The 19854-nt window shown below is 54.4% G+C and overlaps 1 protein-coding gene across 2 annotated transcripts; it reads right to left on the reverse strand.

Annotated features, from left to right (window-relative positions):
* Positions 1-3590: 3590 nt before the first annotated feature.
* Positions 3591-18595, reverse strand: CCDC97 (coiled-coil domain containing 97). Of its 2 annotated transcripts, none has more exons than XM_032248700.1 (5): positions 18352-18595; positions 12087-12542; positions 8553-8831; positions 7935-8064; positions 3591-5808 (listed from the first exon to the last, which is right to left on the reverse strand). In XM_032248700.1, exons 1-5 carry the CDS (start codon positions 18578-18580, stop codon positions 5760-5762), a joined length of 1143 nt encoding a protein of 380 aa, XP_032104591.1. In that variant the 5' UTR covers positions 18581-18595; the 3' UTR covers positions 3591-5759. The 2 variants fall into 2 exon arrangements, with proteins under 2 accessions (XP_032104591.1, XP_032104590.1); XM_032248699.1 differs by having other exon boundaries at positions 3591-5813.
* Positions 18596-19854: the final 1259 nt, after the last annotated feature.

Genomic DNA, 19854 nt, shown 5'->3' on the forward strand with positions numbered 1-19854 from the left:
TACACACAGATACAAATAGAGTGCCAGCCCATCGCATAAACACCGCCCAGCCTGGGAGCCTCACTGGGACACAACAGGAGCAGAGACTTCAACGGGGACCTGGCGCAACACAGTAATACAAATATATTCCATAGGGTCATGGTCGCAACCACCATACACCAGACACTGATTCAAACAGACAGTGTCATGCGCGCACACACATCGCGGCATCACAGCCCCAACAGGAAATGGATCCCCCAGCAGCTGCCTCCTCTCCCACGGGGTCACAGTCACAAACAGCCCCAGGGTGCCTGTCCACGGTCGGACCCGTCACAATCCCACCAGACACACCCCACACGGAGGTTTGACGCGTCACAACCGCACAGACAGCAGGTTGGTCTTACCCACTCAGTCTGACATCCCACACCCTCCGCCACACACGCACAGCTCCAGCCTGGGGAGTCCCACAGGGCCCCACAGACTGCAGGCGACCCCGTCACGCCCAGATACACTGTCACACCCAGGGTCCCAGACAGAGCAGACACACCCCCAGGGTGGCAGACGCAGCCCTCACACGCCCAGCCCCAGCTCGTGCCTCAGCCTGAGGACAAGTGCTGGCTGCGCACTCGCGGTGTGGTCAGCCTGTCTGCCCCGCCCTCGTGACACACCCCGCCCACCTGCCCGGGGCTGCCGGCTGAGCTGGCACAGCCCCGCAGGGCGGGGAGGGGAAAGTGTGGGTTCAGCACCTTCCCTGGCCGCGTGCGGGCTGCCCCTGCCCTGCCACCCTGGCACCCAAGCCTGCTGGGTGGCTCGGCCCCGTCGGAACAAGTCTGCCCTCCGCCTGTGGCCAACCACAGGGGCAGCGCAGGGGGTTCGGGACGCCCCGCGCCCTGTTCCCGCCCCGCCCCCGCCTCTGCAGGCAGCCGGGGCCACAGAGGGAAGTCGTGGGGGGAGCCTGGGTTCCGGCTGGAGCCCCAGCTTCCTGTCCGGCCCCCGTGGGGCAGGAAGCCGCTGGGGGAGGCCAGCTCAGGCCTTCCTGCCCCCTCCCACGACAGGCCTGGAACCCGGGTCAGCGAAGGGGAGCGGGGAGGTGGGTGGGTCAGCGACAGAAAGCCCCTTCCCCCTCATTCTCTGGACATGCAGAGTGTTTGAGGTTCCAGTGTGGATTTGTGTTAGGACCTTATTGTTATGTCTGTGTGATTGCGAGCTTTGTGGTTTGAGTTGTGTCTCAAATGGGGTGTTCTGGGGGCCTGCATGCTGTGTGTACGGAGTGCCTCGTTTGTGTGTCCCCAGCACGTGTTAGCTCCGTGTGTTTGTGGCAGTGCCGCATTTCTGGGGTGTGCGTCTGCGTTTTGTATTTCTGCTGGGCAAGCTGTTGTATTTTCTGTGGGTTTTGTGCCCTGGCACTGTTTGATTCTGCCAGTTGGCCATGTATCTGGGGCATATCGTGTCTCTGATACTTTTCTGAACATCTTCACTGTTATTCTGGGTATAAATTTGTACATTTTTTAGTGTAAGTTTGACTTGAAATGTGGGTGTTTTCTGCATGTTAATCTATCTGTGTGAATGTGTGTGTGTGTGTGTGTGTTTGTGTGAGATGGAGTCTTGCTCTGTTGCACAGGCTGGAGTGCAATGGCACAATCTCGGCTCACTGCAACCTTCGCCTCCTGGGCTCAAACGATTCTCCTGCCTCAGCTTCCCGAGCAGCTGGAAATTACAGACACCCACCATCATGCCTGGCTCATTTTTGTATTTTTAGTAGAGATGGGGTTTCACCATGTTGGCTAGCCTGTCTCAAACTCATGACCTCATGAGCTACCCACCTCGGCCTTCCAAAGTGCTGGGGCTACAGACATGAGCCACCACGCCCAGCTGTGTGTGTTCTTACACGAGACTGGTGAGTTGTGAGTTGTTTTCTGGGTTGCATTGTGATCAGTGTGTGTCACTGGTATTCTGAGCATGTTTGTGTGTCTACGTGGTGTGTCCAGCATGCTTGCTGTGGTTCTTGGTGTATGCGTGTGTGAGGGAGGGCTGTACTTCCGGGTTGTGTGTCCGTCTCAGGGACTGGTGTTTCCAGCCTGTGGGTGCTGTGAGCAGGTGCTAAGGTGGTGTCTGCATTGTGTTCCCACAGGAGAGCTGGCAACTGCGGTGTGTGGAGTTGTGTGTGTCTGTTGTGCATCACCATTGAGGGCGTTTCACATTCTCAACAGGGTTGGATGTGTGTATTGCAAGCAGCTGCGAGTGTGGGTCTTGGGTCTGCATTGTGTGCTGGGTGCATCCATGAAGCTGCCGGCATCGTAAGCGGCCAGTGCCTGTTGGCCACCATACCCAGCACAGGCTGTTTCTGCGGCGCGTCCCCTTACCAGCTGGTGCCACGCTGGCTCGAAGCTGGCTGTGGCAGCAGGCAGGGCAGGGCAGGGGCTGTGGTGGGCACTGGACCCACGCCCAGCCTTGGTATAAATATCCCAGGCTGCCGTCGGCTGTGTTTGCTGTGTTTACTCGGCCTCAGCCCCGGCCCGGGGGCGGCAGCAGCCCAGCAGGTCCAGGGGGTGGGGGTGACCAGGCCACAGCACAGACATTTCCTTCTGGACAGACAGGCCCCGCAACCTCGCTGCCCCCTCCTGCGCCCTTTTTGGGTGGGCGAGAGGTGGTGACCTCTCATTCTGGGTTTCCAGGGGCTGCCAGTGAGGCTCCAACCAGGTTGTCCCAGCTGGGATTCCCAGAGTGTGGGAGACAGATGGGGACTGGGGTACAGGCCAAGACACACAGCAGGGAGGGGAAAGGGCAAAGTGAGGGTAGAACAGAGCCCCCAGAGGGAGGCTCCAGCAGAGAAAGGGACAAGGAAACAAGGTGGCAGGAGCTGAGAATGGCTGGGGACAAGGAGTGGAAAAGGTGGGGAGGAGAGGGAGGGAGGGAGAAGCATGTGAAAAACAAGGGAGGAGGGGGGAGACGGAAAGTAATGGGGAGACACTGACAACTAGAGAGGTGCGGAGACAGAACCAGAAGACAGCAGTGGCGGTGAGGGAGGAAGGCAGCGGGCAGGAAGGAAACGCAGAGAAGCAGGGAGAAGTGACTGTGGACAGAAGGACGGAGCAACAGGAGCTGGAGGGGGAGTGCAGGGAGGCAGCTCTGGCAGGACGCACGGGGGGGGGGGGGGGGGGGGGGGGGGGGGGGGGGGGGGGCAGGGGTGCCGGCCAGGCCAGTGCGCCAGGCCAGGGCCAGGACTGGCCAGGACGGACAGGAGACACAGGGGTGGGGGCCGGATGCCCACCTAGGGGCTCTCTCCCAGCAGGGCCTGCCCTCCCTGACTCAGCCTTTCCGCCTACCCCGACCCCAGGAGAACTGGGAGGGGGATGGGAGGTGCCTCCCTGGGGGCCCACCCCCCCCCAGGCAATGACCAGGGGGTGTGTCTCCCACCATCCCTGCCCCACTCTGTCTCCACCTCTCTTCCTGTCTCCCCTTCTAATCCCTGTTGCTGGGACCGGCTCCACCTCTGTCTGTCAACTAGACGCTCCTGTCTTGACCATCTGACTAAACCTAATTCTGACTCAATTTCTGTGTCTCTCATTGCTTTTTAAAAACGGTCACAACAAATTTACGTTATAGCAAAGTATAGCGTAAACAAATTTAATGACCAAATGATAGACTGGTCAAAAATCGGCCTGTCACCAAAGGCTGATACTTTTCCTGTGGCCCAGGCCCTCTGCTCTTACAAATGGGGCACAAATGCAGATACGTAAGAGACATATGGCTCTCATCTTGCACTCTTGGCTTTCCGAGGTGTGACCCCGAGGTCCTGGAGGCTGGCTGCTGGGTTATCTTGGGCCTGGCAACCGCTTCCTCCTCTGGGTGACAGAGGAGTGCTATCGGTAGTCCCTAGCACATAGCACAGCTGGGCCAACTCAGTGATTCGGAGACTGATCACCACATGATGACCTGATCCTGTCTGTGTGCAGGACAGTGCCCAGCACGGGGCGTTAGGCCCGCCGTCTGACCCTTCTCCAACCTTCCTGTGTGAGGACGCCTGCGTGTGTACTTGTCCCTCCAACGCTGGCCGGCTCTGGATGGCCCCGACACCTGACCGGCCGGACAGCCCGGTGGTCTCTAGGACCTTTGTGGCCCTAGGCCTGGGTTCGTGTGTCACGTCTGTCTCTGATGGCCAAGTGGCCTTGAGGAAGCAGCACCTTTCCGGGCTTCCCCTGACCCATTTCACTAGTTGACCAGGCTGTCGCTCGGGCCTGGAGAGGACAGAAGCGCTCCATAGTGGAGGCTTTCGTTCTTTAGTAGTTGCTCTGTCTGAACATCTGTCTCCCTCTATCCGGCTCTCACTTTCCCTGTCTGGCTCAAATTCTGGTTGACCCAGAGGGCACAGCTGAGGCTCAGAGGTCAGGAACCGTGGACTCCAGGAGGTAGTTTTGAGGGTCCCTCAGGCTCGGCCACAGCAGGACGCCACCCTTCCATCACAGAGGCATGAGGAGTCCCCAGGCCCTGTCTTGCTGACCCTTGGCCTGTGCGTCCCCTCAACAGTGGCCAGGTCCTTCTGTGTGTGTCTGCTGCGGGAGCAGGAGCTGGGTGTGGGGGCATGGGAAGGCGGGACGCCTGGGTTCCCACAGGCCCGTGGCTGAGTCACCAGGCGGCCATCTGGCTCCCATTAGCCTAGGGCGGCAGGGGGCTCCATGGGGCGGGCCCTGCGGCCAGCTGGGGGCAGGGATGCTGGGGCAGGCTGCGTGTGGGATGACTCAGGACCCATGATAACAGCCTGTGCACATTTGGGGAGTGTAAACAGGAGAGGGAGAGGAAGGCGGAGGAAGGGAAAATTGTGTTTGGGCAGAGGGGGGCTGGTGGGGCTGAGGGGGTAGAGTCCCCCCCCTTACACTCAAGCTGGCAGGCCCCGTGACCCCCAGCCTGGGTCCTTGGGATAGATGAGAGCTGCACCCCAGCCTCCCTTCCCCGGGGTCTCCTCCCTCCCCGGGGCTGCATTACTCAGTGGTCAGCGTACTGCCTAGCCGACAGCAGCCAGGTTTGAGGGAAGGGGGAAGGGGCCCAGAGCCTGGAGCAGGGGATTGAAACCCAGAGATAAAGGCTGAGAGACAGATAGAGAGGAACAGTGACAGCAGACGCCTAGAGAGATGGAAATGTACAAGCAGAAAGAACAAGAGGCCCAGAGTGAGGCAGAAGGAGAGATGGGAACCTAACAGAAGCGAGGAGGCTCTGAGTGTGAACAGAGTGCAGACATAAACAGAGAGGGAGAGACGGACGCACAGGAGGTGGCCGCGCCGGGGCCCAGGGGTCAGCACCGGAACCAAACCGGCCACTTCCAGCCACGAAAGGCCCTGCCAGCTGGCCTCCAGCAAGGGGAGGACTTTCACCTTGGGCCCTGCAGTGGAGACAGAGAGAAAAGGGGAGACAGAGCGAGACAGCCAGCCAGAGCACTGGAAAGAGGGAGCGGGGGCAGGGAGAGACAGAAAGAAGCCCAGACAGGCAACAACAGAGGCAGGGGACGGGGTGGGAGAGTGGATAAAGGCAGGGAACCCCAGAAACAAGAGGGGGTGGGCTTGCCTGAGATGAGACTAGACCCAGCGAGATGGTGGTATGTGTGGGGCAGTGGGCGCCGCCCTGATATCCCCCTAGAGAAAGGGTCACTGAGCTGGCCTGGAAGCAGTTGCCTGGTTGGGGTCGAGGATGGGGCAGGCGGTGAGAAGGGTGGCGGCCATCAGTCCCCATCCAGCTCTGGGCTGGGTGCGTCCTCAGGCTCCTCCTCATCGAAGTACCTCTCCTCCTCATCCCGTGCCACGATGTCCAGGTTGTCGAAGTCGGGGTTGTCGTCTACTGCGCTGCAGGGGGAGGAGGCTGTCAAGGACTGGGTCTTCCTGGGACCCTAGGATGCCCGGGTCAAGGGTCTGGGGCACTCTGATGTCAAAGGCCATGTGCTGGCAGCCATCAGAGCTGACCCTCCGAGGGGGACAGTGGGCCTCTTAGGGTTTAAAACTAAAGGAAACAGTTTCCAAATCAGAGTTTGCACAAAAACTCTGGGCTGGGCATGATGGCTCATACCTGCAAGCTAGCACTATGGGAGGCCAAGGCAGGAGGATGGCTTGCGCCCAGCAGTTGGAGCCCTGGGCAACATAGGGAGACCCTGTCTCTACAAAAAAATGGAAAAAGTAGCCAGGTGTGGTGGCAAGCACCTGTAGTCCCAGCTTACTCAGGAGGCTAAGGTGGGAGGCTTGCTTCAGGCCAAGAGGTCAAGGCTGCAGTGAGCTATGATCAAACCACAACATTCCAGCCTGGGTGACAAAGAAGACCCTGTCTAAAAAAAAAAAAAACCCAAAACTCTAGTTTTTCTTAAAAAGTTGTAAAATGTGGCGACACATGGGGAGTAGTTCCCAAGCAGGCAGTGGCTCTCCACAGACAACCACGTGGGGATGATTCTACCCGCATGGCATTCTGACATTCTGCCTTCGCCACTGGGGCTTGCTACTGCCCTCCAGTGGACAGAGGCCGGGGACCAGCCAGACACCACCACAGGCAGGACAGCTGCCCATGCCCTAAGGCAGCAAGCAAACCCAGTGGCAATCACTTGGGTCGCCAAGCTCAGCTTGATCTGGCCACTCAGAGATCTCCTACCTATTGTGACTTCTGGCCCCTTCTGTCCCTTGGTGCTGCTGAAGGCTCTGGCACCTGCTGTGGCCTCTGCCAGGAACGCTCCTCCCCCTCCCCCCACCGACTTTCTGCAGGCCTTTGCTGTCCCCTCCTCAGAGGGGCCTTCCCTGGCCACAGTCACTTCCCTCCCCATGCTTCACTTTTCCTCATGACTCCGTCACGATGAAGTGCTAGAAAATTCTTGATCTTCCTGACTAGAGTGGGACCTTTTTCCAAGCGGGGAAGCCTTTCTTTGGTTTTGGTCTCCACCTTATTCCCAGAGCCTGTGGACATCACAGATGCTCGGCACATGCTGACTGAATGCACAGATGGGGGACGTGTCGAGGCCACTGCAGCCCAACAGCTGCCCTCCCGAGGGGACACACTGGTCCTCCAATTTCTTCCTGGGCCCCTGGCTTAGGAACGGCAGTGCCTGCTGACTGAGGGTCACCGTGGTCCAGGCCCTCTCTGCGTGCAGGAACCGGGGTTCTGAGCAGGTGGTCCTGGCTGGAAGTGGAGCAGCCAGATTCCATGCAAGAGCTGGGGATCCCAGAACTGGTGGAGGCTCCAGTGACTATGGCTGGGCCCCATGGCAGTGGCAATCACAATTCTCACTTTCCTGATGAGCCCACCTCAGGATGGACGTGGGGTCTGCCTATGTGTGGTCACACATTTCTTATGTCATCTAAGCTGGATGTGAAACCAAGGAGAGCCCTCTGCTGCTGGGCCCAGTGTTTGGGACCACAAGGCAAAGCTACCTTAAATGACAAAACCAATCTTTGACTGACACGTCTCTCTCCTGGGTCCTTTTCAAAGCAGGTGGCCCACGTGTCTCAGCCCTGGGGTGCTACTGGAGAAATGAACAACTGGCAACTGTGGGGGCAGTCGGCACAGGCCCCCCCATGCCGGGCATGAACCCTGCCAGGGGTTACTTCCTGCAGCATGAGGAGGTCCAAGGTCCTGGGGAAGAGGTTGGGCTTCCAAGGGACACTTGGAGGGAGGTGGGGTAGTAGCCTCTGCCACCTGCCAGGAGGGGAAGTGTTTCAGGGTATCATTGATACTGAACTATACGTCATCCCTGCTCACCCCTTGCCTTACAGGTGAGGAGACTGAGGGTCTGACATGGACAGGGCTCATCCAAGGTCACCCAGCCTCCTCCTTTGGCTGTTCAACCCCACAGTCCACATCCTAGAACTGTTTCAGGGCCTTCCAGCTCCATGAAGGGAGGCCCCCACAGCTTGGCCAGGGCTCTGCATGTGGCCAGAGGCTGTGGGATGCTGGGCTGGGGGATGGGGAGGTGGTGGGCACAGGAGCACCTGTAGTCAAAGTCCCCGTCCTTGCCATCCAGGAAGCGCTGGTGCATCCGGCTGGTGAACTCTTCTCGAAGGATCAGCCTCTCCTCTGAGTCAGGGACCCAGGCCTCCGAGTCCTTGCCTGACCTCTGGTCTGCAGAGGGAGACCAGAGGGGGTGTGAATGAGGGTGTACTCGGGCAGGCACTGAACACAGTCCACAGAGAGCTGCTGCTTCTGTGCCCAGCCTTGTGCTGGGTGGCTCTGGGAACACAGCATTGACAGAGATGGCCCTGGTCCTTGCCCTCCAGGGGCATGCAATCGCATGACCATACAGTGCTCTGGAGACCGTATCCTTGGGTCAGGATGAGACCTGAAGGGTGGGAGGAGAGGCATTCCTGGCAAAGGGAATGGCCTGCGCAAAGACCTGTTTGCGAGGGATCATTTGGTGCCTTGGAGGAATGGGGGGGCAGGGATGCTACAGGTTTGGAAGGGCACACAGGGAGAGGGTCAGGCCGGTCAGGGGAGGGACACAGAGTTGGCTTTTGCAGGCTGGGGGCCCAGTCTGCTGCCAAGAAGTGGAGACAAGCAGGCCCAAGACTGGGGTGTCTGGAATCTGGGGTCTCCCTGCTACTGGCCCTCACCTTCCTCATCACTGTCCTCCTCCTCTTCCTCTTCCTCCAAGCAGGCCTCCTCCTCCTCTTGCTGTTGGAGCAGCCGCTGCTGCAGCTCCCGCTCCTCGTAGGATTGGAGCAGCAGGTTGGAGAGTGGGCAGGTGGGTCTGCCAGGGGACCCGGGCTTGGGGGGCTGGTGGGTCGGGGCGCGGGCACTAAGCTCCTCCTGGGTGAGATACTGTCCGATGTACTGCTCGTACAGCAGCGGGGCCCGGAACCGCATCTGCTCATCACTGAAGTACTCGCCCCCTGCACAGAGGAGAGACAGGGTGGGCATGGAGTGAGTGACTGAGCAAGCCTGTCCGTGTGGGTGTGTATGTGATCATGCTTGTAGGATGATGTGCATACACAGTCCAGGTGTGTGCGTGCACACACTCAGAAACACAGGAGCATACGCAGGCACCTGAGGTGGGCATGTGAGTCCTCATGTAGGTGCCCGAGGCTGTGCGCAGGAGCACTCATGCAGGCGCCTGAGGTCACGTGCACATGGTTACTCATGCAGGCACCTGAGTGTGTGTGCGTGGCCCAGCCTGTATCTTCCTGAGTATTCATGCATCCCAGCATGTGTGTGCATAGGTAGACCTGGCTCCATCCTGGCCTCTGAGGCTCTGAAGGTCTGGAGCTTGTGTATAGCTGTGTCCAGGCACGATACATAAGCTCCTGCCCGTGGATGCGTGTATGGCCCCCGTCCACACACCTCCATGAGGCCCAGAATATGCCTACAGGCACCTGTCTAGGTGTCAGCATGCAGGAATGCAGCAGGTTGTGTGTGCCTGTTTGTGAGGCCCTGGTCTGGCTGGCAGTGGACGCGCCTGGACACACCTGCACTGAGGGGCGTGTCTGTATGTACATCCACGTGGCTCTAGCACGTGTGTGCAAGGGATCAGGTCAGGTGGGGTGTCTGCCTGTGTGAGTATCCCTGGGAAAGCCAGGCCCTCCTGGTGGTAGAAGGCCCTAGATCCGACCTCTCCCAAGTGCAACCCCTTGGATAGATCTGGCTTCCCCGCCGTCCCAAAACCTGGGTTCTTTGCATGTCCCCTGGCTGCCTGTTCCTGCAGGAGCAACTCTATCCCTCAGATAACAGTTAAACCTGCCCCAGTCCCTCCCCTCCACTGGTCCTAGCCCCGTCTTCAGAGCCTGGGGCCAAGAAACTGCCCAGATTCCTGGCCTCTGCAGCACTGTAGGCTGTGACTGTCCCTGCCCTGCTCAGCTTCCCCACTCCCGCCAGCTCTCTTACTCCCAGCTGTTTCTGGTATCCTTTAGCAGATTCAGTTTTTTGAGATGGAGCCTCACTCTGATGCCCAGGCTGGAGTGTTGTGGCATCATCTTGGCTAACTGCAACCTCCACCTCCCGGGTTCAAGTGATGATTCTCCTCCCTCAGCTTCCCGAGTAGCTGAGGTTATACCCGCCTGCCACAGTGCTTGGCTAGTTTTTTTGTATTTTTAGTAGAGATGGGGTTTCACTATATTGGCCAGGCTGGTCTTGAACTCCTGATCTCAAGTGATCCACCTGCCTCGACCTCCCAAAGTGCTGGGATTATAGGAATGAGCCACAGTACCCAGCCTCTAGCAGATTCAGTTTCTATCCCTCCTCTTCCCTAACTTGGATTATCGCACACCCCGGCTCTGGGTCTCTCTCCATCTCTTCATCTCCATCTTTCTTTCCGGCTTTTCTCAGTTTCTGTCACCTACCCCCACCTCATTCAATCATTCATCTTCCTTTTTTTTTTTTTTTTTGGTAACCTCTGCCTCCCAGATTCATGTGATTCTTCTGCCTCAGCCTCCTGAGCAGTTGAAATTACAGGTGCCTGCCACCATGCCTGGCTAATTTGTTTGCATTTTTAGTAGAGACGCGGTTTCACCATGTTGGCCAGGCTGCTCTGCAACTCCTGACCTCAGGTGATCCGCCCTCTTCGGCCTCCCAAAGTGCTGGGATTACAGGCTTAAGCCACCGCACCCAGCCCATCTTTCATTTTTTTTTTTTTTTTGAGACGGAGTTTCGCTCTTGTTACCCAGGCTGGAGTGCAATGGCGCGATCTCAGCTCACCGCAACCTCCGCCTCCTGGGTTCGGACAATTCTCCTGCCTCAGCCTCCCGAGTAGCTGGGACTACAGGCACGCGCCACCATGCCCAGCTAATTATTGTATTTTTAGTAGAGACGGGGTTTCACCATGTTGACCAGGATGGACTTGATCTCTTGACCTCGTGATCCACCCGTCTCGGCCTCCTAAAGTGCTGGGATTACAAGCGTGAGCCACCGCGCCCGGCCTTCATTTTTTTTTTTTTTCTTTTGAGACAAGGTCTGGCTCTATGGCCTAGGCTAGAGCTTAGTGGTGGGATCTCAGCTCACTAAAACTTCCACCTCCCAGGCTCAAGCAATTCTCCCACCTCAGACTCCTGAGTAGCTAAGACTATAGGCGTGCACCACCACACCTAACTAATTTTTCTATTTTTTGTAAACACTGGGTTTTGCCATGTTGCCCAGGCTGGTCTTGTACTCTCAAGTTCAAGAAATCTGCCCACCTTGGCATCCCAAAGTGTTGGGATTACAGGCATGAGCCACCGTACCCAGCCTCTCATTCTTTCTCTATGAACCTCTCTATAACTTGCGCCTTCTCCCTAACAATTTAACTTACTCTCTGCTTCACTCTCATCTTTTAACTTTGGTTCTGGTGTCGTGGTCACAAGGATGCTTTTAATTATGTCATGGGTCAGGCCGGGCGCGGTGGCTCAAGCCTGTAATCCCAGCACTTTGGGAGGCCGAGGCGGGTGGATCACGAGGTCAAGAGATCGAGACCATCCTGGTCAATATGGTGAAACCCCGTCTCTACTAAAACTACAAAAAATTAGCTGGGCATGGTGGCGCGTGCCTGTAATCCCAGCTACTCAGGGGGCTGAGGCAGGAGAATTGCCTGAACCCAGGAGGCGGAGGTTGCGGTGAGCCGAGATCGCGCCATTGCACTCCAGCCTGGGTAACAAGAGCGAAACTCCGTCTCCAAAAAAAAAAAAAAAAAAAAAAAAAAATATTATGTCATGGGTCAAAAAGCTATCAGTGATTTTTTTCCTTCATGGTTTTCAGAGGGTGTCTTGTTCAGAAGGCTTCTGTGTCCCCAAGGTCATGTACAAACGCCTTCTGGTTTCCTCTGATGCCTTTGTATACGGTGTGAGGTAGGAATCTCATGTTTTCTTCCTTAGGTATAACCAATTATCACAGCACTGTGTAGTGTGTCCTCAGCTTACTAATTTGAAATGCCACTTCTGTCATCTACTAAATTATGATCTATTCTCACTGCCTGTCCCATTCTCTTCCCCTAGACCTATCTCTCCCCTTTACTTTGCATTTCTGTCTCAGTCTCTTCCCGTGTCGCTGTCTCTTTGTCTCAAAATTTCTCTCAGGATTTCTGTCTCTGTGTTTCTGTTCTTGCATTCTTTTTTCTAATTCCCTCTGCCTCAGTCTCCCTCCTTCCCCATCTGTACCCACTCTCACCCATCTGGCCCCCACACCTTGGATCAGCTCTCGCAGGGCAGCGTAGCGCCGGTTACGGAGGCGGGTACGCAGGGTGCGGGGCCGGGCAGTGCCCTGCTGGGCCACCTCGGCACAGTAGAAGTCTGCACGGTGGTCGCCACGCACGTGACCAAAGCAGGCCAGGTGCTCCTCACGGAGGCCTGTGCGGAAGCGCTCCAGGAACACCAATGGCTTCTCATGATACAGCTGGGCCAGGATGGCTACTTTCTCATGCTCTGTCAGGTCGGGTTCACCCTGCTGCTGGCTGCACACAGGCAAGCGGCTGGCAGCCACAGCATGCAGCATGGCACTCACTGCTGCATTTTCAGCCGTGGAGGTGTCACTGTCCAGGGCCACTGGCGTTGCCTCAACTGCTTCCACTTTGTCCTGGGGTTTAGATGGGACTGGTGTCCGGCTCAGCTCACCCCAGTGTCCAGGTCTAGGTTCTGTGCAGCCTGAGGAAAGGGGAGATTTGTTAGTTCAGAGATGGGTGTGTGGGAAGGGACTGGGTGCTTAGTTACTCACTCAGCTCACATTTACTGGGTACCTACTATATTCTGGGCACTGTTCTGGGCACTAGAGAAACCACAGTGAGCAAACGTTGACATTTTAGTAGGGGACACAATTAGCAACATAATTACCGAAAACAATATGTGTTCTGTTTCCCGGAGTTATGTGGACAAATAAAGATGGAAGGAGGAGGTAAGGAGGTGGAGGAGGCTGTAATTTTCTTTTCTTTTCAAGACAGGGTCTTGCTCTGTCACCCAGGCTGGAGTGCAGTGATGCAATCATGTCTCACTGCAGACTTGACCTCCTGGGCTTGAGAGATCCTCCCATCTCTGCCTCCCATGTAGATCATAGGCACATACCACCATGCCTGGCTAATTTTTAAAGTTTTTGTAGAGACAGGATAATGACATGTTACTCAGGCTGGTCTCGAACTCCTGGGCTCCAGCAATCCTCCTGCCCTGGCCTCCCAAAGTGCTGGGGATTAAAGGCGTAAGCCACTGTGAGTGGCCTATTTTTATTTTTTTTTAAGAGACAGGGTCTCATTTCACTGCCAGGCTGAAGTGCAATGGTGCAACTGTGATTCACTGTAACCTTGAACTCCTGGGCTCAAACAATCCTCCCACCTCAGCCTCCTGAGTAGCCAGGACTACAGGCATACACTACCCATACTTCAGTTAATCTTTAAATCTCTAAGTTTTTTTTTTTTAAAGTTTCAGTAGAGACAAGGTTTCACTAGGTTGCCCAGGCTGGTCTCAAACTCCTGAGCTCAGGCGATCCTCCCACCTTGGCCTTCCAAAGTGCTGGAATTATAGGCATGTGCCAATGGACCCCACCTAATTTTAAATTTTTTGCTACACACAGGGTCTTGCTGTGTTGCACAGGCTGGTTTTGAACTCCTGGCCTCAAATGATCCTCCTGCCTCAGCCTTCCAAAGTACTGAGATTACAGCGTAAGCAACCATGCCTGGCTAAGGCAATTTTAATGGAAGACTCAGAGAAAGCTTTGCCAAAAAAGTGGCATCTGAGTAGAGACCTAAGGTGGTGAGGGATTAAGCCATGAGATCGCTTGGAAAAAGAGAATTCCAGGCAGAGGAAACAACTACTGCAAAGGCCCTGAGGCCTGACTTACTGATCCAGTCAATTCTCTTTTTTTTTTTTTTTTTTTTTTTAAGATGGGGTTTCACCATGTTGGTCAGGCTGGTCTTGAACTCCCGACCACAGGTGATCCTCCCACCTTGGCCTCCAAAGTGCTTGGATTACAGGTGTGAGCCACCACGCCCGGCCCATCCAGTCAATTCTTTAAATCATTAATACATTTGCTAATTTGCTTACTCATTCATTCACACTGTCAGGCATCCATGCGTTCACTCAACCACTCTTTAATAACTCTAAATCTCTGAGAGGCCCTATGTCAGGCAATGCTGAGTATTCATGGGATGAATCCAGTCCAGCTCCTGCCCTCAGGAGGTATCCAGTCTGATGTCGGATATAGTCAGGATCAAAGATAATACAGACAAACAGAAAAGCTGGCTGGGCACTGTGGCTCATGCCTGTAACCCAGTACTTTGGGAGACCGAGGTGAGCAGATCACTTGACGCCTCAAATTCGAGACCAGCCTGGCCAACATGGTGAAACTCCGTCTCTACTAAAAATACAAAAATCAGCTGGGCATGGTGGTGGGTGCCTGTAATCCATGCAAGTCGGGAGGGTGAGGCACAAGAATCACTTGAACCCAGGAGGCGGAAGTTGCAGTGAGCTGAGATTAGCCATTGTCCTCCAGCCTGGGTGACAGAGCGAAGACTATCTCAAAAAAAAAAAAAGAAAAAAAAAAGAAAGAAAGAAAAGAAAACAGGAAAGCTGAGCTCTTGGCAAACTGTGGTGAGAGCTGTTTCCCAAGAGTGGAGGGAGCAGGCCTGCAGCAAGTAGGAAATACGTGAAGACAGAGCATAGAGACAACTCCTTTAGGCGGTGTGGCTGGGTTGGGGAGGAGAGAAGGGGTGACGTTACATGTGTAATGTGTATCAGGGAGGATTTCAATCATCAATGCAGCTGAAGACTGAAATGGACAAGGGCAGGGGCTGTGGAGGAAGGAACAGGATCATGAGTGAGTGAAGTAGAAAGATGTCAAGAGGCTGAGTGGAGGAAACACGAGGCTGATGTGCTGGGAGGTAAGGGAGGCATCGAGGGTGAGGTCCCAGACTCTGGCCTTGGGAATGGTCTGACTGCTGCTACATGGGCCTCCAGACTCCTCAGGAGAAAAGTGCTGGGCTGGAGACAGCTGTGGGTGTCATCAGAGTCAAGACAAGAGCCAGCCGGGCGCAGTGGCTCACGCCTGTAATCCCAGCACTTTGGGGGACCCAGACGGGTGGGTCACGAGGTCAGGAGTTCAACACCAGCTTGGCCAACATAGTGAAACCCCATCTCTACTAAAAATACAAAAATTAGCCAGGCATGGTGGCACATGCCTGAAGTCCCAGCCACTCAGGAGGCTGAGGCAGGAGAATTGCTTGAACCCAGGAGGCAGAGGTTGTGGTAAGCCAAGATTGTGCCACTGCACTCCAGCATGAGCAACAGAGCAAGACTCTGTCTTAAAAAAAAAAAAAAAAAAAAAAAAGGACAAAAGCCAAAGCCAAGGGAAATAAGAGAGGTACGGGTCGGGGAGGGCAGGGGGGAGTGAGAGAGGAATGAGAAGAGGGTCCTGGAAAAAGCACTGCACAGATGTGGGGAGGAATGCCTCTGGAGCTAAAAACTGGCTGTCCAAAAGATAGCTACGTCTTAATCCCTGGAACCCATTACTGTTACTTTTTTTTTTTTTTGAGACGGAGTTTCACTCATGTTACCCAGGCTAGAGTGCAATGGCGCGATCTCGGCTCACCGCAACCTCCGCCTTCTGGGTTCAGGCAATTCTCCTGCCTCAGCCTCCTGAGTAGCTGGGATTACAGGCACGCACCACCATGCCCAGCTAATTTTTTGTATTTTTAGTAGAGACGGGGTTTCACCATGTTGACCAGGATGGTCTCGATCTCTTGACCTCGTGATCCACCCGCCTCAGCCTCCCAAAGTGCTGGGATTACAGGCTTGAGCCACCGCGCCCGGCCTACTGTTACCTTAAATGAAAAAAAAAAAAAAAAGAGGCCAGTCGCAATGGCTCACCCCTGTAATCCCAGCACTTTGGGAGGCCAAGGTGGGTGGATCCCTTGAGGTCAGGAGCTCAAAGACCAGCCTGGCCAACATGGTGAAACCCCATCTCTACCAAAAATACAAAAAATTAGCCTAGTGTGGTGATGCATGCCTGTAATCTCAGCTACTCAGGAGGCTAAGGCAGGAGAACTGCTTGAACCCTGGAGTTGGAGGCTGCAGTGAGCCAAGATTGCACCACTGCACTCCTTCCAGCCTGGGCAACAAGAGCAAAACTTCAAAAAAATAAAAAAAACCAAACGGTTCTCTCCCAGAGCCTGTGGGGTAACACAACACTGCAGACATCTGGATTTCAGCTCAGCAACACTGACTTCAGACTTTTGGCCTAGAGAACTATGAGAGAACAAAGTTCTGTTGCTTGAAGCCATGCAGTCTGTGGTCCTTTGTTACAGCACCTCTGGGAAACAATGTCAGAGGCTGAGAAGGAGCAGCCCAAGAGGCAGGAAATAAGGCACTATGGTGTCACAGAAGCCAAAGGAAAGCATGTAAGAAGGAAGAGTCAACATCATTTAATTCTACTCCAGACTAGTAAGAAAATGGGCGAGGTGTGGTGGCTCATACCTGTTAACCCAGCATTTTGGGAGGCTGAGGTGGGAAGATTTCTTGAGGTCAGAAGTTCAAGACCAGCCTGGCCAATATGGTGCAACCCCCATCTCTACTAAAAACACAAAAAATTAGCCAGGCGTGGTAGTGGGTGCCTGTAATCCCAGCTACTTGGGAAGCTGAGGCATGGGAATCACTTGAACCTGGGAGATTGCGCCACTGCACTCCAGCCTGGGCAACAGAGCGAGACTCTCCCTCAGAAAACAAAAACAAAATAACAAAAAAACCTGAATGGGGTGACTGCATTGAATAACATGGGGGAAGTCAGTGGGGATCCTAATCAGAGCAGTTTCTTAGGGTAAAAGTCAGACAGTGGTAGGCAGGAGGTAAGGTAACGGAGACTAAGTATACATGACTCTCTGGAGGAGATAGATGGGGCCAAGCGATAGATTTTTTCTTTTTCTTTTTCTGAAACAGGGTCTCGTTGTGTTGCCCAGGCTGGAATGTGATGGTGCAAACGCAGCGCACTGCAGACACAACCTCCTGGGCTCAAGTGATATTCCCATCCCAGCTTCCTGAGTAGCTAGGACCACGGGAATGCACCGCCATACCTGGCTTTTTTTTTTTTTTTTGGAGACAGTTTCACTCTGTCACCCAGGCTGGAGTGCAGTGGTGTGATCTCTGCTCACTGCAATCCACCTCCCGGGTTCAAGTGATTCTGGTTGGTGCCCAGCCTTCTAGGTAGCTGGGATTACAGGCACATGCCATGATGCCTGGCTAATTTTTGTATTTTTAGTAGAGATGGGTTTCGCTGTTAGCTAGGCTGGTCTCCAACTCCTGAGATCAGGTGATCTGCCCGCCTCAGCCTCCCAAAGTGCTGGGATTACAGGCATGAGCCACTGCACCAGGCCTTAATTTTTAAATTTTTTTGTAGAGATGGGGTCTCGCTATGTTGCTAGTGCTGGTCTCAAACTCCTGGGCTCAGGTCTCACTCTGTTGCAGAGACTGGAGTGCAGTGGTGTAATCTTAGCTCGCTGAAATGTGAAGGGGTTCAAGTGATACTCCCACTTTAGTCTCCCGAGTAGCTTGCCCTAGCTACTCCCTAGCCACCATGCCTGGCTAATTTTTAAATTTTTGTAGATACCGGGTTTCTGTATGATGCCTACACTGGTCTCAAAACTCCTGCGCTCAAGCAACCCTTCTGCCTTGGCCTCTCAAAGTGTTGGGATTATAAATGGGAGCCATTGCACCCGGCCTTAGATTTTTTTTTTTTAGGTTAAATTTTTTTATTTTTAGAAAATTTCAAACATACACAAAAGTAGAAAATACAACGACACCTCTCCCTCCACCTCCATGTACCCATCATCTCCATCTGGTTTCCACAATTACTAATTCTTGGCCAGTGGTGTTTGAGCCAGCCTTCCAACCACACCTCACCCAACATCGGATTATTTTGAAGGTTGGAGGGAAGTACAGAAACCGAGTAAAGACTTTGAAAGGAGCCTGGCTGGATTTCGGACTTTGGGTGTAAGGGGACTTACAATGAAATGAGGGAATCGTTAGATGGGGATAAATCAAGTTTGCATCAGGCAGGTAGAAGTTTAGCCTGGAGGCAAAACTACCTCTTCGTCTGGGGCAAGGGAAGGCTCAGCTTGGCATAGGGAAGGAGGTAATTTGAGAAGAGCTAGCCTGAGACAATGTGGGAATTAGGCCGGGCAGAGAAGAGGTTTCTGTTAACTCCAGAGTTAGCCTCGTAAGGAAATGAGTTAGGGACATGGAAAGTGTTGGTCTGGAACCGGGAAGAGGTTAACTTCGGGGGGAAGGAATGGAGGAAAAGGAAGTCAGCCCGCAACAAGGGAGAGGATAATCTGGGCAAAGTGTTGAAAAGGACCGGTAAGGAGGAGGGGGACGGGTGTCCCCCAAAAACGAGTCCTCCTTCGCGTTCAGGGGGAATCATTTCCTAGAGACACCGCAGCCGCACCCAACTGCCGCCTCCGCGTGACCAAGATCTCACCCTCGTCGGGTTCCTTAGTCGCTGCAGCCGCAGCCGCCGCCGCCGCCGCGGTCGCCATGGCCTCCATCCTGATTCTCTCGGACTTCTGAACCGCCCGGCTGGCGCCGCACACCAACCTCACGCCCACGCACGCAAGAGACACTTCCGCTTGAGAATGCTCCGGGTCCGGGTGCGCCGCTGCGCCGGGGTACCAAAGTTCCGGGACTAAGGCAGACGTTGCATTGCGCATGCGTGCCTCTTTGGGGCCCTGCCCCTCGCCTCCGGGGAGGAAAGAGGCTCCCGGGTGAGAGGCCCTTAGTCTGTTACCAGTAGGAACCAGAACCGTTGTTCGTTTGTTCACTGCTGTGACTCTGGCTGCAAGCGTGCTTAATTTTGGGATGGATGGTTAAAGGACTGTCCCCCGGAGCCTGGAGCTCTGGAGGGTCATACTCTGGAGGGTGGGTCCGTGCTCTAGTTTAGACCTCCGCCTGTCCTTTTCCTTTCTCCACTCCTTCAGGAATCCAGTAATATTTACTAAGGCTTGACTTTTTTTTTTTTTTTTTTTTTTTGGAGACAGGGTCTCGCTCTGTTGCCCAGACGAGTGCAGTGGCGCGATCATAGCTCACTGTAACCTCACATTCCTGTGCTAAAGTGATCCTCCTGCCTCAGCCTTCGGAGTAGTTGGGACTACAGGAGCGCACCACCGCGCTTGGTTAATTTTAAAATTTTTGTAGCGCCAGGGGTTCCACTTTGTTGCCCAGGCTGTTCTCTAAGTCCTGGCCTCAGACAGTCCTCCCGCTTCAGCCTCTCAAAAGTGCTGGGATTACAAGGTGAGAGCCAGAAGACTGGCTTACATCTGTCGTCATACCTTGTCACTGGCTGGCATGAGATGGGTGGTGAGGTAGAACTTCCCATTTTGTGTTCCCAGGACCTGGAGGAAATCTGCAGGTGCGAAACAACACAATTGTGGTCCTGAGTTCCCTATGGGATGGGTAGGGGCTCTATTTAGGCATTACCGGCAGGGTAGACAGACATGCCACCAGTAACCACTCAGTGGCCAGGACTTTCTTTTCTTTTCTTTTTTTTTTTTTTTGGAGACGTAGTTTTGCTCTTATTGCCCAGGCTGGAGTGCAATGGCGCGAACTCGGCTCACCACTGCCTCCCAGGTTCAAGCGATTCTCCTGCCTCAGCCTCCCGAGTAGCTGGGATTACAGGAATGCACCACCATGCCCGGCTAATTTTGTATTTTTTAGTAGAGACAGGATTTCTCCATGTTGGCCAGGCTGGTCTTGAATTCCCGACCACAGGTGATCCGCCCACTTCAGCCTCCTAAAGTGCTGGGATTACAGGCGTGAGCCACTGTGCCCGGTCTGAACCTCATGATTTTTATGCAAAATTCATGTGCCTCTGTATTCTCCAATGCAGAGGTTCATGGCATTTGTGGGTTCCAAAAGGGATTTATGGCTCCTCAGAACAAAATAACCATTGATGTAATATTCATTTTTCGTTTGTTTTTGTTTTTTT

This window comes from Sapajus apella, unplaced genomic scaffold (assembly GCF_009761245.1).
Source record: "Sapajus apella isolate SASKATOON/1434 unplaced genomic scaffold, GSC_monkey_1.0 scaffold68, whole genome shotgun sequence".
NCBI classification, from domain to species: Eukaryota; Metazoa; Chordata; class Mammalia; order Primates; family Cebidae; genus Sapajus; species Sapajus apella.